General features: G+C 37.8%; 1 protein-coding gene across 1 annotated transcript in view; it reads left to right on the top strand.

The window, feature by feature from the left end:
• Positions 1–17,084, top strand: part of SMARCE1 (SWI/SNF related, matrix associated, actin dependent regulator of chromatin, subfamily e, member 1) — a 47,967-nt gene that overhangs the window by 11,877 nt on the left and 19,006 nt on the right. The window contains exons 4-7 of the mRNA XM_039353993.1: positions 3,732–3,836; positions 8,817–8,897; positions 9,915–10,046; positions 10,694–10,865. Of these exons, the coding sequence (XP_039209927.1) occupies positions 3,732–3,836; positions 8,817–8,897; positions 9,915–10,046; positions 10,694–10,865 (490 nt within the window). The remainder of the gene's footprint in view (positions 1–3,731; positions 3,837–8,816; positions 8,898–9,914; positions 10,047–10,693; positions 10,866–17,084) is intronic.

Here is a 17,084-nt window from a genome sequence, read left to right as displayed (position 1 = left end):
TCAAATAACTTAGCTCAATAATGTGTTAACGAATTAGGTGGCCCTGAGAAAAAGCTCAGTATCAACGATTCTTTTTATAAATATTTTTCTCCTTGATCCAGTGAATCTTCATTCTCCTCTCTTTCTTTGCTCACATATCAGTACCATATTTGTATCAACTGATTGCTCTATTGTTAACAGTTTGCTATCCACATAGCATATGGGACTATTTACCCTTATTTGCGAATTCATAGCTTCTTTCATAGTTTTTACATATCTGGTTTAGGGCAAGGCAGGGTGGCATATATAAGGATAAAAAGCTGTAGCAGAATAGGAAATAATAAGAGGTGAAACTAAATATTTAGGTACGGAAACAAGCCTTAACCATAACTGCAGATTTTGGAACATTCAGTATTATGCTGATCACTACAAATATAAAATATAACCATTACAAAATAAAGGGAACAGGTAAAATACTCATGGCATAACTTTCAGTAATTATTTGTATTTTTTGGTAAATTTAAAAATGTGGCCTTTTTGATCTTGGTAATAATTGTGTTGTTCATATTTGTGGAATACAATACGGATGCCACAGGCTATATAGAAAGTCAAAAGGTCTGACTAAATGCAAAACAAATGGATTCAGTTTAAATAAACATAAATGCTAGGATGATTACAGAGATGTTTTGTCACCTGTGTTAGCAAAAAAATTGTTAAAAGTAGCTATATTTTTGCACTGTTCACATAGCTGCTTTGAAAGCTGTTCCTGGTTTTCTGTGCATGTTTTCTGTACATAGACAACATGCCCACTGGCACCATCAACAAAACAAAGTACCAGACATCTAGAATCAGGAGAATAAGTTTGATTATTCCATTTAATATATAATTAAATGAAGCTAAGTTCAAGAGGAGCCAGCCTCATATTTGTATGGCACCTTCATAGAATTCAAGAACAGAAATAATAGCCTTTTGCAGTGGAAATATTGATTCCTTGGACTATCATGGCCAAATGGTCTCAAAGTAAGCTACCACGTATACCAAATGGAAGATTCCTAGTTTTCAACAGTCAAAGATGATTGCTCAGCATCCCCATCTATAAATCCTAACATAAGGATTAGTAGAGCAGAAGAAACTGTTCAGGTTTGAGAGAGAGAGAGAGAGAGAGAGAGAGAGAGAGAGAGAGAGAGATCTTCCCAATTATATTTGACTAAAGCAAAAAAGACAGATATGTCTTTTTTGCTTTAGTCAAATATCAATTGGGAAGAATTTTTCATTAAGTATATATTAAATATTAAAGTTCATTGCTGAAATTTCCTTAACATAACAGAAAGAATCAGTGTGACATAGTGGTTAAGCTGCAGTGATGGTGAACCTTTTAGAGACCGAGTGCCCAAACTGCAACCCAAAACCCACTTATGTATTGTTGGGTGCCGGGTGGGCGTGGCCCATTGAGTGGGTGTGGCCCATTGGGTGGGTGTGGCTTTGGTGGTAATGGCAGACTGGATGGGACTAAAAAGTTCAATCAATCAATTCCAACTTTGTGAGATCTTTTTTTTTTCCCATGAGAAGTTGAAATTAATTGATTGAACCGTTGTTGTTTTTTTGCACACGGCGGTGGAGGCCTAAAGCGAAAAGGTTTTATAAAACCCAGCTAAAGGCTTAGAACTGGGGCGACGGCGCACGTGCCCACAGAGAGGGCTCTGTGTGACACCTGTGGCACGCGTGCCATAGGTTCGCCACCATGGGGTTAAGGTGTTGAACTGGTACTGGGGAGACCTGGTTTAAAGTCTACTCTCAACCATGGACATCACTCGTTGTTTATGGGGATTCTCAGTCATCTAAGTCATCCAGGTGCTTTTTTCAAATGGCAGCTGGATTTGTTTTTCCTTGAAGATATTTCACTTCTCATTCAAGAATCTTCTTCAGTTCTGAAGAACAGAACTGAAGAAGCTTCTTAGATCAGTGTTTCTCAACCTTGACAATTTTAAGGCATGTGGACTTCAACTCCCATAATTCCACAGCCAGAAATGCTGGCTGTGGAATTCTGGGAGTTGAAGTCCACATGCCTTGTCTTAGATGAAAAGTGAAATGTCTTCAAGGAAGAACAAAGTCCATTTGCTTTTTGAAAAAAAACACCTTTGCATTTCATCACTCATTGATTGGATCAGTCCCTCTCTCTCAGCCCAATCTACCTTACAGAGCTGTTGTGGGGAAAATAGGAGGAGAATGGAATGCAAATTAAGTGAGACATAATTCCTGTTATGAATATGAACCATTGAAAAGAACTATGTATGTTTTATGAAGGACATCTTTGAGAGGGGGAATACAACTGTGAAAATGGAGTGCATAACTAAGCAATCAAAGCCCCATTTTCACAGTTTACTCAGTTTAAAGGTTGTAGGCATTAAATTTTATAATGATGCTGAGTGTCCCATTACATATTCATCAATTCACAAGCTCCACTTTTATCTTTATTCCATTTTAAGGCTACAGGTTAATTTATAAATTTTGCCAACATTCGTAAAGAAGATATTTTTTAAAAAAATGTACCTCTGATGTTGTGATCTCCAGAGGTGTTCTACAAAACATGGGCACAAAGGTCCTGTGGGATGGGTGGTAAGTGGGAGAATTATAGTAAAGTTTTAAAGTCATCTTTGCCTACTTTCCTCTCTTGTAATGGCAAAAAGTATTGCCATTTAAGCATCTTTAATTTTGTTTTTCAGAATAAATGGGATTGCCGTTATTACAGTACGTGATAGGAAATTCCTTTCATTTAAGTTCTGAGAGTTTAGGATATTAAGAGACAATGCAATGTAGTCATGAACTTTTGAAATAGTAGAAACTGTAGACATACTTTTAGTTGTTAATGGGACTGGAACAATCCCTACTGTCATGAGCCTGATACACATGTAAATACCAATTTGGGCACAGATTCTCCATGAATGATCCACAAAACTTTACATTTCAAATTGACATTAATTTCCCATTGACAAAACTAGAACCCTGGTTAATTTTTTTTCTGAACATAGTCTTTGAAACTCCCTCATTGGACAGTTTTCTAACCCTGAGGCCAGTATCAAATATTGTTCTACATTGGCTTTTAGATGCAAGGGAAACTGAAATATTTACCTGCCTGTGTGCTATGTGATATTTGGTGGCACAGTATACTGCCTTAGAGATTTCATATACTAATTAATGTGTCTGTTGAAGTCATTGTCTGATTGATTATTCTATGTTAGATCTCTCCCTTTTTGAGATTTTTTTAAGATGAGTGTTCCTTTGATGAGACCCTTACTCTTAGAGGGAGAAAAACATATTCATGGAAAGAATTATTTTCTAACTACTGGGGAAGGGAACCTCCCATCTTCCTTCCTGCATAGTAAATGTTAAGATCATATTATTTGTAATTGTGTGTATGAGCTGAACAAACTAGCTTCCTCTAAAATTGGTTATACATTGTTTAACTTTTAATTGCTAGAGATAAAACACCATATTCGTGTTGGAAGCTTCAAAGTTATGACTCTAGAATCTGCAGTGGCAAGATATAAAGAGAAAAATTCCTATTTTTTCGGCAGGTTTCATGAAAATTTACTGTCTCTGAAGAGGGATCTAGTTGCTGCAACACCTCATTTTGCGTGTTTAAATTTCTGGTTGTTTTTGCATGCTGTATTGCAAACCATTTTCATTTTTCTGTGTTCTCCTCGTTGGGACTCATTTCTCATTCGTGTTTTTGTCTCATTTGTTTCCATCAGCAAATGCCCAGCACACCAGGGTTTGTGGGATACAATCCATACAGCCATCTGGCGTACAACAACTACAGGCTGGGAGGGAACCCGGGCACCAACAGCCGGGCCACGGTAGGAGAATCAACTATTACATCATCCGGCAAACAGCAGGAAGTGACCAGAAATGGCTTTAGAATTAGGTTCTTCTAAATCTTAGCTGCTGCTAACACTTTTTATTTAAAAAGTGAAAAAATAACTTGTGATTTCTTTCCATTTCTCCCCAATCTTTTTCTTTTCACTAACTTTTTGATAACAGCCTTTTTTATTAATCAGTTGGAATGGGCTTCGAGTCAGTTCACTTGCCAACAGGAATACAGACAACTTTTTTTTAAACTGTTTTCAGTGACCAGGTACCACTGACAAGAATTTTTCCCTCTGATCATGAAAGCAGCTTATGCACCAACCACTGAGTAATTAAATGGGGGGAGGGATAAGTAACATGATGTGAAGACCTGTGTAAATCTTTAGATGAAATAGGAGCTGTGTATATAAATATATAAGGAAAGCACACACAAAGATTAACGAAAGAAGCAAATCTAGAACTAAAGAGAAGCGTTCTTTCTCAATATTTAGAGGAAGAATTTTTGAAACTAGAATATTGCAAAATTTTGTCCAAGATTAAGTTTGCTGAAGTTGATGTCTTCCTTCTCCAAAGAGTGTGAAAGTTGACTGTGTTCTAGAATGGCCAGAGGGAAACCTTCTCCTTTTGGCATGAAAAATGAGTTGGGAGTTTTCCTGTTATCAGTTCAGTCAATACTGATAAGGTACTCTGCAATATGTCTTACTGATAGAGTGTTCTAAATTCATCGTAGTGTGATCCATTCTGCCAGGTATTCTGTGAAGTGTTTTAGCACTCAAACAATACTTGAAGCACATTACTACCTTTCCTTAGTTATTGCTTCAGTTTGAGACATAGTGGCTGGTTTAATTACTGGGTGCTTCCCACTGTAATTAATGTCTAGAAGGGTAGTTAGATTAGTGTTTTGCAAAAAAAAAAAAAGTATTGTTGCACTTCAGCAATTAACAAATTTATTATTGCATAAATCATTCCCCCTCCTTTTTATTGTTTTTGCAGCAAAACAATAAAATTACAAAATTTTACAAAAATACAAAAATAAAAACAAAATCAATTAAAGCAACAATTTAAATGGTAAAGACTTTTAATAAATGACAAAAATAACAAAAAATAGAAGAGGGGAAAACAAAATAAAATTGTGTAAACTTCTATGGATCAAAGTCCATTGCCAAATACATATAGATTGTTAATAAAATGAGCTGTGATTTATGACAGTAACAAAGGTACTAATCTTTAAGATGCTTCAGAACTCTTTATGGTGCTACCTATAGGCACCAAACACAGAAAATAGAATCTTCTTAACACCTGCATTCATGCAGTTACTACATACCTCCTCATGAAAATTTCTGTGTTTTCCGATGTATAAGATGACTCGGCGTATAAGACGACCCCCGACTTTGGAGCCAATTTGCATGCTTAGAAAGTCGTCTTACACACCAGAAACTACTGTAATTTCCAGTATATAAGACAACTGGGCGTATAAGACAACCCCCAACTTCGGAGCCGATTTGCATGCTTTAGAAAGTCGTCTTATACGCCGGAAAATACAGTATATGCATTTGGATTTAACTAAAAACTAGTAAGTATATTAAGTATGTCACTATGTTAGGTGCTTAGAGAAAAAAGTACATAGCTCTTGTTTTAGTCTGTGCCAATCTCCTTTATAATTTCAGGACGTTTATTTGATCATATAGTATTGATAGTATAATAGATTATAAGAAAGTTTTCACCTCATTCATTAGTTCTAGTTTGTACTAGGATAGAAAAGGTGTGGTCAAGATTGTTAGCATCTGTAGTAAAGTAACTTAGACATTATTTGGCTGTGTCCGTTGGAAAACGTCTACAAATCATTATTGATGCCATTATATATGTTATGTTCATTACCTGAGGTGAGACTTTAGCTCTAATTCTTATATTTTATCTGTAAAGGATAATACTTTCAAACGATTCCTGTCCAAAAATAATGAATTGTGATAGTCCATTAACCATTTTTCAAAATAAAAGACTCCACTTCAAATCTTAATAGCTCATTTTCAATAAATGAATGACAAAAAGATCCAGTTTAGACCTATAAGCCAGACCTTCTCTGGTAGGTATGTTTAAGGAAACAGAAAAACACACTAATTTGCTAATATGGAAGAGCCTTCTTTGTATTTTTCATGACCAGCAAAAAGACATTTATATTGCAAAGAAATAACAGATTGAGAAGTTACACATGATAATCATGAGTACTCACCCTTCATGTATTAACTGTAAACTCATATGTTTGTACCTAGTTCTTTACTTTAAATATGAATGAATCTGGATTTGAAATAAATTCTGATCCCCAATTATTTTTATATCAGATTCATATTGGAAGAAGTTTTAGTTTCTTTCACAAATTTCCATTGTATATACTTATAATAAACATTCTGAGCTTTCTCTACAATATGTGTTTCAATTTGGGTTTATACTTTATATATTCTTATTGGTGTTTAAGCATTAATTGATTTACTTGAATGCTTTCAAGTCCATCTTTATATATTTGTGTGTGTAACTGTACATTTGCTAATGCATACATCTCATAAACATTTTTGTATTTCATTATATATAATCTATGCACCACTGCTTAGTTCATGGCATTTCATAAATATGGCATGGAGAAAAGCTTGTCCTTTTATTTTAAAAATGAGTTTCTCAAATGTAGTAGGCCTGTTCATGCAAAATATTTTTATATATGTATTATCTCAATGGGGCCATAAAAGGACTACATTATTCAAAATCTGAGATCTATGCAGTGACCTCTGTCTGCGTGTTTAAATTGTGATCTTAATCTCTATAGCCTCCTCCCAAAATAGTTATGTTTTGGGGCACGGGTAGAATTTTTTGCATATATTTTACCTCATTAAATTCTACATGGAAGGTCACATTGAGTCTAAAAATGCAGACATGTATCTCTCTCCTTTATTAAACTGAATAAGAATCCTTGACTTATTTTACTGTTACTGATAAATGTTAGTGATTACATTCTCCAGAGTAGAGGTATTCCATAACTATCAAAAAAATTTGAAAAAGTGAACCCCAATCTCCTAGGGATCCATTCATCATTCCCATATATAAACAAATAATTGTATCACAACTAATGCCTGCAGATGCATTAATTTACATATTAGGTATGTGAGGTTTAATAAGTTCCATGAGAATAAAAGTTGGTCCTTCTAGTAAAGTTGATTCAAATGAAGGATGGGCACATATTTGAAAAAGATAAATTATGTATATATGAAAATGTATTTTGAACCCAGAATGTTTTTGTAGAAGAATAGGGACTTTACATGTTACCCAATAAGACATATTTCTTTTAGCTTACTAAGTACAGTGAAAAAGCTTGGTGTTTCTACAAATTTTTCAGGAAAACAAAAGTTGCTCCAGAAACTCACTCTGTAATTTCCACTTGGATAATATAATTTGGGCTAATAAGATATTCAAGGGAGCAAGCTTCGAGAAATATCTTGCTCTGCTAAATATTTTAAGGGTTTCTTCAGTAATAGAATAAGGATAATGGATTCTCCATAATGGAATAAGGATAATTGAGATTACCTTGGGTGAGAGAGTAGTGTGGGTAGTTCTCGACTTACAACTGTAATTGGGACCAGGACTTCTGTCAGTAAGCAATGCCATCATTAAATGAGTTTTATCATCTTTCTTGCCACGATTTAGCAAATCAGCATAGTTGTTAAGAGAATCTGACTTCCCCATTGATTTTGCTTTTTGAAAGCCCCCTGGCTTTAGGTTTTAGATGGCAATTATGAGATCTCAGTATGCTGAATCACTTTAAATCCACGCCAGTTGTCAAGTGCCCAAATTTTGATCATGTGACTGTGAGATGCTATGATGGTCGTAAGTGTGAGAACCAGTTGTAAATCACTTTTTTTCTGTGCCATTGTAACTGCAAACATTTGTTAAGTGAATTGGTATTCAGAAATACTAAGAATCATTAGGCATAGAGGGCCAAAATATTATTTAAGGCCTGGGAAGCAAGATAATATTCAGAAGAAGCTAAGGCAAACTTCTTCCAAATCCAGTGGGTTATATAATTAACAGAATTGTAAGATTCCTCCTTACTTCCCCTCCACTCTTCTTATGTCTATGTAAACCAGAAAGCATTTACTTGGTTTCCTTCCTGATATTATCTTCTTTCCCATAATGTAAAGAATATTTCAGTCCTCTAGATAGTAGTTCTTGCATATTTCTGTCAAGGACATTTCCCCTTAGTCTTTATAATTCCACTTCAGTCTGTTTTACTGTCCTTAATCTATCTATTTTCTTTACCCTGAGGTTGCATTCACCCATGACCTTTTATTGTGCTATCTTACCTATTCCAAAAAATACTTTTAATATTCTAAAATAAGAATGGCAACTTAGATGGCTTCAGGATGTTACAGGGCCACAGTAATTTCAATATCGAAAGCTGCTATGAGTTGTAGTTTAGCAACGTATGGAGGTCGTAGATTTCACACTGTACTCAAGATCTTTTTCTTTTCCTGTATTTACTGGAAAATCCGTACCATATTGTCTAGCAGCAGTTCCAGGTGTTTTCAGAAGGTGGAATAGAAGGGGCAAAATTTGACAAGTCGGAAATCCATATCAGTTGCAGCCATTTGCCAAGACAATAATGATTATCTGAAAAGCTCCTACTAGAAAATATGCTTACATTTTCTAGAGGGTTGCGGGATGTCTTTTTGTTTCATATCAGGAGACAGGGCCACAACAATTGAGCTTGGAATTGATTGGACATTGCTATGCATAGATGTATTGAAAATACAAAGAGAAATATTACATCATTTTTGAATATATGAAAATATACTTGTTCTCATGAGAGTTAGTAAATGTTAACCTGGACCCCTGCTATCAATATATTATATTAGTAAATGCCTCTTTTGCATTACTTAAATGTTTGAAATAATATAATCTGTGCATTTTATTTGGTTGTTCCTTAGGCATCATCGGGTATTACAATCCCCAAACCCCCAAAGCCTCCAGATAAGCCACTCATGCCTTACATGAGGTACAGCAGGAAGGTGGGTACAAAATACTTGGTCCTGTTTAAAGGTCTGCCTCATCTTAATTTATTTCATGGTTATTCTAGAATGTGTTTGATTTCAAAAAGCAAACCTGTTACTATAGTTTTGCTTATGTTTTTTTTCTCTCTCTCTTTAAGGAAAAATTAAAAAGTCAGTGGTTTCCTCCTTTCACAATGAAGGCAATAGTAAACTACCCAAATTTGGGGGGGGGGGAATAAGTTTCACCACAGAATGAAACATGGCCACCATACTGTCGGGGAGAAATGAAGACCCTTTTTATTGATTATTTTAAAATGCTTAAAGTGTACTACTGCTTCCTCTGCTAACAAGGATGCATCAGGTGCCTTACTGACAGAATTTTCTATATTAAAAGAATCCGCTTTCTGTGGCAAAGCAGGATTGGTGCAACTCCATAACTGGACTTCACAGTAGTGACAGTAGGATCTACTTTGCTTTTTAAAAGATATTTTTGTTTTGAAACTCTCTTCTCCTCTTACTTCACGGAGAGGGAATGAGGGTGTAGTGTCACACCCCTTTTTCCTTTTCTTGTTTTTAATTCACTGACTTTTTTTCTGATAAAATGAGAGCCGAGGTCTTATGGACAGCACTTCATTCAGTCCAGTGTCAAGGAGTGACTAAGTCAAAAGGAGGACTGTGGTGTTACCTGCTTTTCTATCTCTGATTCTTTTAAAAAAAAAAAAAAAGTTCCATCCATCGGCCTCTCTTAAGACAAAAGAGAAGAATCGTGCAGGATTTAAGGAAGAGGCTGCTATGAAAAGGATGCTGTGCAACTGACAATAAAACCAGGCAGTGGATAAACATACCTCTGTCTTCCCACCCCAGAGAAATAATCAGTGGATATAGCATAGCCCAAAATAACTGTCTTAGTGTAGCCTTGCTTTGTGGTGATAGTTCTCTGAAAGGACCAAAGTCTTGGTGGTAATATTAACAAAATATGTTTTATTTTGTAAGTATTTAGTTAGCTGGAGCTTTACTACAGATGTTTTTATTAAGGTCTGGGACCAAGTGAAGGCGTCCAACCCTGACTTGAAGTTATGGGAAATTGGGAAGATCATTGGAGGGATGTGGCGTGACCTCACTGATGAAGAGAAGCAAGAATACTTAAATGAATATGAAGCAGAAAAGGTACACAGAAGAAATCTCCCTCTCACTCCCAAATAATGCTGGAAGTCTGTCTTTCTCTTTCATACACACAAAGCTAAAGTAAAATAAAATTTAAAAAGACTGGTTCTGGAGAAGGTCACTTATGGGCTCATGTATAGGAGCATTATTGAGGAAAGAAAATCTGAATCAACTTTTGCTGTGCAAGGCCAGATGCACTAAAGAACTTTAAGGAGAGTATGATAGAAACACGATACCTTGGATGACTTGAAAAGAGCCCAGCTTGAGTCAAGGTTGCCTATCCTCCCTCTCTGCCCCCAACTAAACATCTAAGCATAAAGGCACCTGGAAACAAAGCACAGTTAATGAGTCTCCCCTCTTTCAGTTCCTCCCAACATCATATTTCCCTGTATTTCCCTTTCTTGTTCATTAAATATGGACACATTCCAAAATGTTTAAATGCAACCCTATCCTGCTTCTGGCTGTGAGACCCTTCCAGAAGAGCGCAATTGAGTATCAGTAATCAGCCCTGAGGTATCCGTTTCTTGCTTCATGTGAAGTCCTTGTGTACTGCAAGGATTTCTTAATTGGAAGAAATTCCTAAGGGTATGGAAGATGGGATTTCTTGTAATTTTTTTTTTGTTTAAAAAATTGTATCTATCAACCTGTAGATAGAGTACAACGAATCAATGAAGGCTTATCATAATTCACCTGCTTACCTTGCCTATATCAATGCCAAAAGTCGTGCTGAAGCTGCACTGGAGGAGGAAAGCCGGCAAAGGCAATCTCGAATGGAGAAAGGTGAACCTTATATGAGCATCCAGCCTGCTGAGGATCCAGACGGTAAGCAAGAGCAGAAGAAATAGTGTTGCTGGCAACAAAAAATGCCACAATGTTTTAGTTATAGCTTTTTTTACTTGACAGTGGAATTTTTCAGGATTCAGAAATCAATCTCTGATTATCTTCTTAAAACAGGGGTGTCAAACTGCCAGCCTGCGGGCCGCATGAATCATCCAAAAGCTGCACCCACCCAATTACCGGCAATGGCAAAACCGTTCTGATACGTTGTGTGATGTCACGTGACATCACGAGTTTGACATGTCTGTCTTAAAACAACTTGCTGGGGAACCCTTTGTGGTTTGGAAAAATTTCTATAAATGTTACAATTCTTAGCTTGGGATATGCACATAAATAGTATGAAGCTGCATAAAACAAAAGCAACAGTATTAAACTTCCATCAAGTATTGTTTATCAATATAACAGATTTATTTTTATCCCATCTTTATTATTGCTGTGAATAACTCAAGGCAGCTAAGGTTCATAAAACTATAGCCCACTTTCATGCCTAAGACAGGACCAGAATTCACAATCTGCTTTCTAACCTGGTACTATGAGACTAAATATTTCTTACATGAACTAGCACAGCTCTATCATCAAAGATAGAAAATTCAAGATGTCCTCTTGCATAAATAATTGCACTCAGTTGGGTTTAATTAATATATTGCTTAGAAAAATGCATTCTAGCATCTGCAGTTTTTTGCAGATTGGGTTTAGTTGTTCAGTTGATAGTTTTGAAAAATAAACCAGGTTTTTCACTGGCAGTTACTTGGATTGATACAAAGAAAGTTGCCTATTGGCCAGAGATCTGTAAAATTGTCTCAAGGGATTGTACAAGGTCTTATTTAAAGACCTTGAGTCTTTTTCACAGGAATATGAGAATTGAAAAGCACCACAGAAATTGCAAGATCAGATCAAGAAGTCAGAATATTCCAAGTAGGGAAAAAACAATTGAAATGTGAAGTATTTTTTTTATTAAATATTCCAGTCCTCTAGACTGCTTGCCCAAGTCAATTAAGGTCAGATGAATTATTAGAGAAACTTTAACCATTTTTATTTCCCTGTTTCAGATGGGGTGAAGGTTGAAACTGACACAGTATAGCTTACCTAAACCACCCACTGAGTTCTCACAGTTGACTGGCAAGCTTTTCAAATTACAGCTCTTACCCTAAATATGATGATATGGAAGTTCTTCACTTATATTTTAAGATATATTTGAAATAAGATACTCAGATTTATCCTGGATCAATCATCCAAAATATTTGAGTAGAATTGCTTTTTAAAGTTTGCTTTGGTAGATACAGCAGCTTCTGCTTATAGATGTCATTTTAGTAGCTTTTATCTCATCTTAATGTCTCACAAAAGGAAGTTGACTTATTTCTCCCAGAAGTCTTTGCTTAAAAAAACAACACCTGGCTGAAAGGGGAACTGTTCATCTGAAAATATATGAATCTTTACCCCACCTTTCCTTTTCTGTTAGACAAGGATAGGATCATTTTCTTCTTTTTTTAAGACAATCCAACCTCATTTTGGAATAAGTTCAAGGCTGAGGATAAAAAATCAGGGATACAGATGAGTCATATAATCATGGCATATTCCTTTCTAAAGTAGCAGATTCATCATAAAAATAAGCAACCATACATAATTTATGAGAGATATTATAAACAGTCATTCAGTAATACAATGATCATACATTTCCTTACATTTTCCAGTCTTTCATTGAGTCCATCTTATGCTGTGCATTACCAGATGTTCAAAGACTGCACATCTCTGCCCCAAGTATTTATTGTGTGACTCCCAGAAGCTGCTAGTTTTCAACATTTATTATGGTTAGTCACACAATCAGCCAGATGTTTAGATAGGATTTAGCACTTTTATACACATAAATTAACTACAAAATCAAGTACTTTCAAAAAACCCGGGTAAGCAAATACTGTTTTTAATAAAGATAACATCACAGATAAATATACATCTGTCAAAGTAAAGTTACCATTTGCAATTGACTGATGGTAATTTTGACAATGCTGATGGCGTTCATGCTCCAGCTGTTTTGGAATTGCACCCAAGGTGCCTATTGCTGTTGGTATTATCTTTGCTTTCTTTTACCAAAGTCATTCCATTTCTGTTTTCAGGTCTTTGTATTTTGCAATTTTCTCTAGTTCTTTCTCTTCTCTTCTGCTGTACTGCAACATCCACTATCCAGATTTTTTTGTCTTTGTTACCAACAATTTTTCTGTTTCAGATGTTGTGTAGCAGATATTTGTCTGTTTGATTATGTTGAATTCTAAAGCCCCAGAGCACTTTAGTTACTTTATTTTTTATTATTTTGTGATCAGTTCTTGCTTTCAGGCAAATGGTATTATTGCAAATATTCCAATACATTATTTTGGCTATTTGGTCATGCGATTGTAGTTAATATATGTGATTTTCTTGCAGCAGCTAACTAGATGGTCCAGTGTTTCTTCTGCTTCTTTGCAGAGGTGGCATTTGCTTTCTGTTTCTGTCTTCTGTATGTGTATGAATGTGTTCTAAAGGTGCGGTCTTGCATAACCAAGAATTAGCCCCTCTTTTCAATTTTATTTCTCTTAGTCATTACCAGGTCTTGTTGTTATCTTCTTTGCCTGTTTTCTTTAATGTATTGGCCATATTATACTTTGCTTAGCCATGTCCCTTTTTTATTTTCACTTAGTCTCTCTTGCAGCTTTGCTTGATAATAAGCCTTCTTAGTATACTAGCTTCGGTGCATCTTCATTATCCTTCAGATATTCTTTAAATGCCCTTTGTTTTTCAACTGGCTGATGTAGTTGCAATTTTCCATATCTACCTATTTTCCTTGGTAAGTAGAGTCTGTCAACATTGCTGCATGGATGAAGGACATGATTCATTGCAATTTTTTTTTCTAGTCTTCCTATCCAAAGTTTTAGTTCCGCTAGAATCCAGTCCACTATTCCAACTGTGCATCTAAATCAGGGCTTTTCAACTGGTGGTACGCATATCACTGGTGGCATGTCAGCACCTGGCAGGTGGTACGCATATAATGGGTTGAAAAGCACTGTAAAAAAAGTGTAAAAGTGGATGAGGTGAAGTGGTGGCAGCGCCACACAGGCTTGTAGGAAAGTCAGAAGGAGCTGCACAAGGTGTTGCTTGGGTCCCGCTGAGAGTTCAGGATCAGCATGTGTAGCTCCAGCTGATTGGTGACAGACTTGGGTGGCAGGCAGTCCCACAGAGTCTTCAAGCGGAGATTCAACTGGAGCTGCGCGAGGCACTGCCTGGGTCCTGCTGAGAGCCCAGGATCAGCGCACACAGCTGCAGCTGATTGGTGGCAGCCTCATGCAGCCTTCAGGCAGAGATTCAGCTGCAGCTGTGCAAAGAGTTGCCTGGGTCCTGCTGAAAATCCAGGATCAGCATGCACAGTTCCAGCTGACTGGCGGCAGCCTTGGAGGTGGCAGGCAGTCCCATGCAGTCTTCAGGCAGAGATTCAGCTGGAGCTGCACGATGCATTGTCAGCTGAGAGCTCAGCATCAGTACACACAGTTATAGCTGATCGGCACTTCCAGGCATCCAGGAAAGAAAAGGAGGCGGGAAAGAAAGAGGAGAGGCTGTAAAAGGAGGTTTTGGCGGGAGAGGGAGACGACGGACCGGGGGGGGGGAGAAGGGAAGGCAATGGCGAAAGAGAGACAGAGAGGAGAACAATCAGTTGGAGGTGCACCTAAGAGAAAAGGGGGGAGGAAAGGAGAAGATATAAAAGAAGGGGTGAAGATAAGAGAGAATATAAAAGGGAAAGAAGAGGATATCAAGGGAGAGAGAAGAGGATATAAAAGGGGAGAGAAGAGGATATAAAGGGGAGAGAAGAGATTATATAAAGGGGAGAGAAGAGGTTATAAAAGGGAGAAAAGAGGATATAAAGGGAGAGAGAAGAGAGGATATAAAAAGGAGGGAGAGAAGAGGATATAAAAGAAATTAGTTAAATGGGTTTTGCCTCATTTTATGACTTTTCTTGCCACATTTGTTAAGTGAATCACTGCAGTTGTTAAATTAGTAACATGGTTGTTAAGTAAATCTGGTTTTCCCATTGCTTGTCAGAAGGTTGCAAAAGGGGATCACATGACCCTGGGACAATGTGACCATGATAAATATCAATTGGTTGCCAAGCATCTGAATGTAAATCACATGACCCTGGGGATGCTGCAACAGTCATAAGTGTGAAAAATGGTCATAAGTCACTTTTTTCAGTGCCATTGTAACTTTGAACAGTCACTAAGCAAAGTCCTTGTAAGTCAAGGACTACCTGTACTTTATCGCTTTTTTTTGTCATCAAGTTTTTGACACCTTGCTAGGCGACTGTTGGTACTGTTGCCATATTCTAAAAGTGGTACAGTCAGTGAAAAGGTTGAAAAGCCCTGATCTAAATGACTGGAATTGCCTAGGTGTGAATTGCCTTGATGGTATTTCTTCCCCTGAGTTTGGACTTAGAATCTTCACTCTTCTGATGTTTTCAATACTAACCTTCTTCTTGACTATTATGCTTGATGTTATCAGCGTGAGGGATGCCCAGATATTTGTAGTGATCATTTTCATCCAGACTTTTGATGTTATTTCGGTAGGGCATCTTGATTCCTTCAGTTTTCTGTAGTGTTCCCCTGTTGATGGTAAGAGTGGCACATTTGCCCAGTCCAAACTCCACTGGAATATCCTGGCTTGGAATGGGTTGAGAGCAATTCCATTTCAGGTGTGTTTTTTCATATAACTTCAGATTGTCCATGTAAACTAGTGGAATAGCCTAGCAGATGTTTTTGGTATTTGATAGTCATGGCCTGACTTGTTCTGTATTATTGACAGAGGAATCAGTACAATGACCAACAGAAATGATTCGCTTGAAAGATTCATCTCTTAACGTTAATTTCTCCTAATCTTTAATTATTGATCAGCAACTGTGTCTTTCATTGAGCCATTGAGCTTTATTATTATTACTATGAATAGGCCTACTTGCTTTCACCATTGAATTAGTGGAGCTGCTTGGTATCTTTTCTTAAAGCTCTTCCCCTGTATATTTCATTAGGCTTTTACTATCAGTAGAAGGGGCGTTGTCTTACCTGAACGCCTTTTCTCAGCACGGAAATGGAGAATCCACCAATGGCTTTAGACTGTGTTCCTGCCCAATCAGATCAAGTCAGCCAAAGTTGCCACGCCCGTCCTGGATCATAGAGATCCCAGTCTTTGACGCGAGTGTAGCCATTGACTGACAGCAAGACATTGTGGTTCACAAAAATTAACTGACTAACCCTAGGTCTGAGAACCTACAAGGGTGGGAGTGGATTCTCCATCTCCGTGCTGAGAAAAGGCATTCAGGTAAGACAGTGCCCCTTCTCCAGCACTGGAGAAGGAGAATCCACCAATGGGACATACCAAAGCCTACTGGTCCGGTGTGGCACTTTGATGTAAAACTTGTTGGAGAACTCTCCTACCGAAGAGTTCTCCAGCCAAGGCAAACCGATCGATTTTGTAGTGTTGTATAAATGGAGATGGCGAGGTCCATATAGCCGCCCTGCAGACGTCCTCAATGGACGCCTGGGTGGCCCATGCTGCAGAAGTGGCCGCACTCTGTGTAGAGTGGGCCGTGACCCCTCGTGGAGCCGGCAATGACTCAGCTTGATATGCCTCCGCAATGCACTCCCTGATCCACCTGCCAATCGTGGAAGAGGAAACCTTCCACCCCCGGAGGAAGAATGGAAGGATACAAAGAGAGCTTCCTATTTGCAGAATGTTGCTGTCCGTGAAATATAGTACTTAAGTGCCCTGCGGACATCCAGGCAATGCCACTGCCATTCCAGCTCATGCGATGGGTTGGGGCAGAAATCTGGCAGCACTATTTCCTGGGACCTATGGAACAGAGAGTTAACCTTTGGGATGAAAGTAGGATCGAGTCGAAGGACCACCCTATCCTGGTGAAACATGCACAGGTCGTCCCTTTTAGAAAGTGCTGCCAATTCTGAAATACGGCGTGCCGACGTGATTGCCACCAGGAATGCCACCTTGTGGGACAGGTATCGGACGTCGCACGTCCTCAGGGGCTCAAAGGGGAGCTTGGTAAGGGCTCTAAGGACCCGTGGCAGTTCCCATGAAGGGTACCTTTGTACCGTAGGAGGCCTGAAATTGGAAGCCCTTTAAGGAAGGAGCGGATTAAGGGATGATATCCCAAGGACACCCCCCCCCCGAGTCACAGAT

Source organism: Crotalus tigris, unplaced genomic scaffold (assembly GCF_016545835.1).
Source record: "Crotalus tigris isolate CLP2741 ecotype Arizona unplaced genomic scaffold, ASM1654583v1 scf7180000018544.1747854, whole genome shotgun sequence".
NCBI lineage: Eukaryota > Metazoa > Chordata > Lepidosauria > Squamata > Viperidae > Crotalus > Crotalus tigris.
The sequence above is the reverse complement of the archived record's forward strand: the minus strand, read 5'-3'. Positions and strand labels throughout refer to the sequence as shown.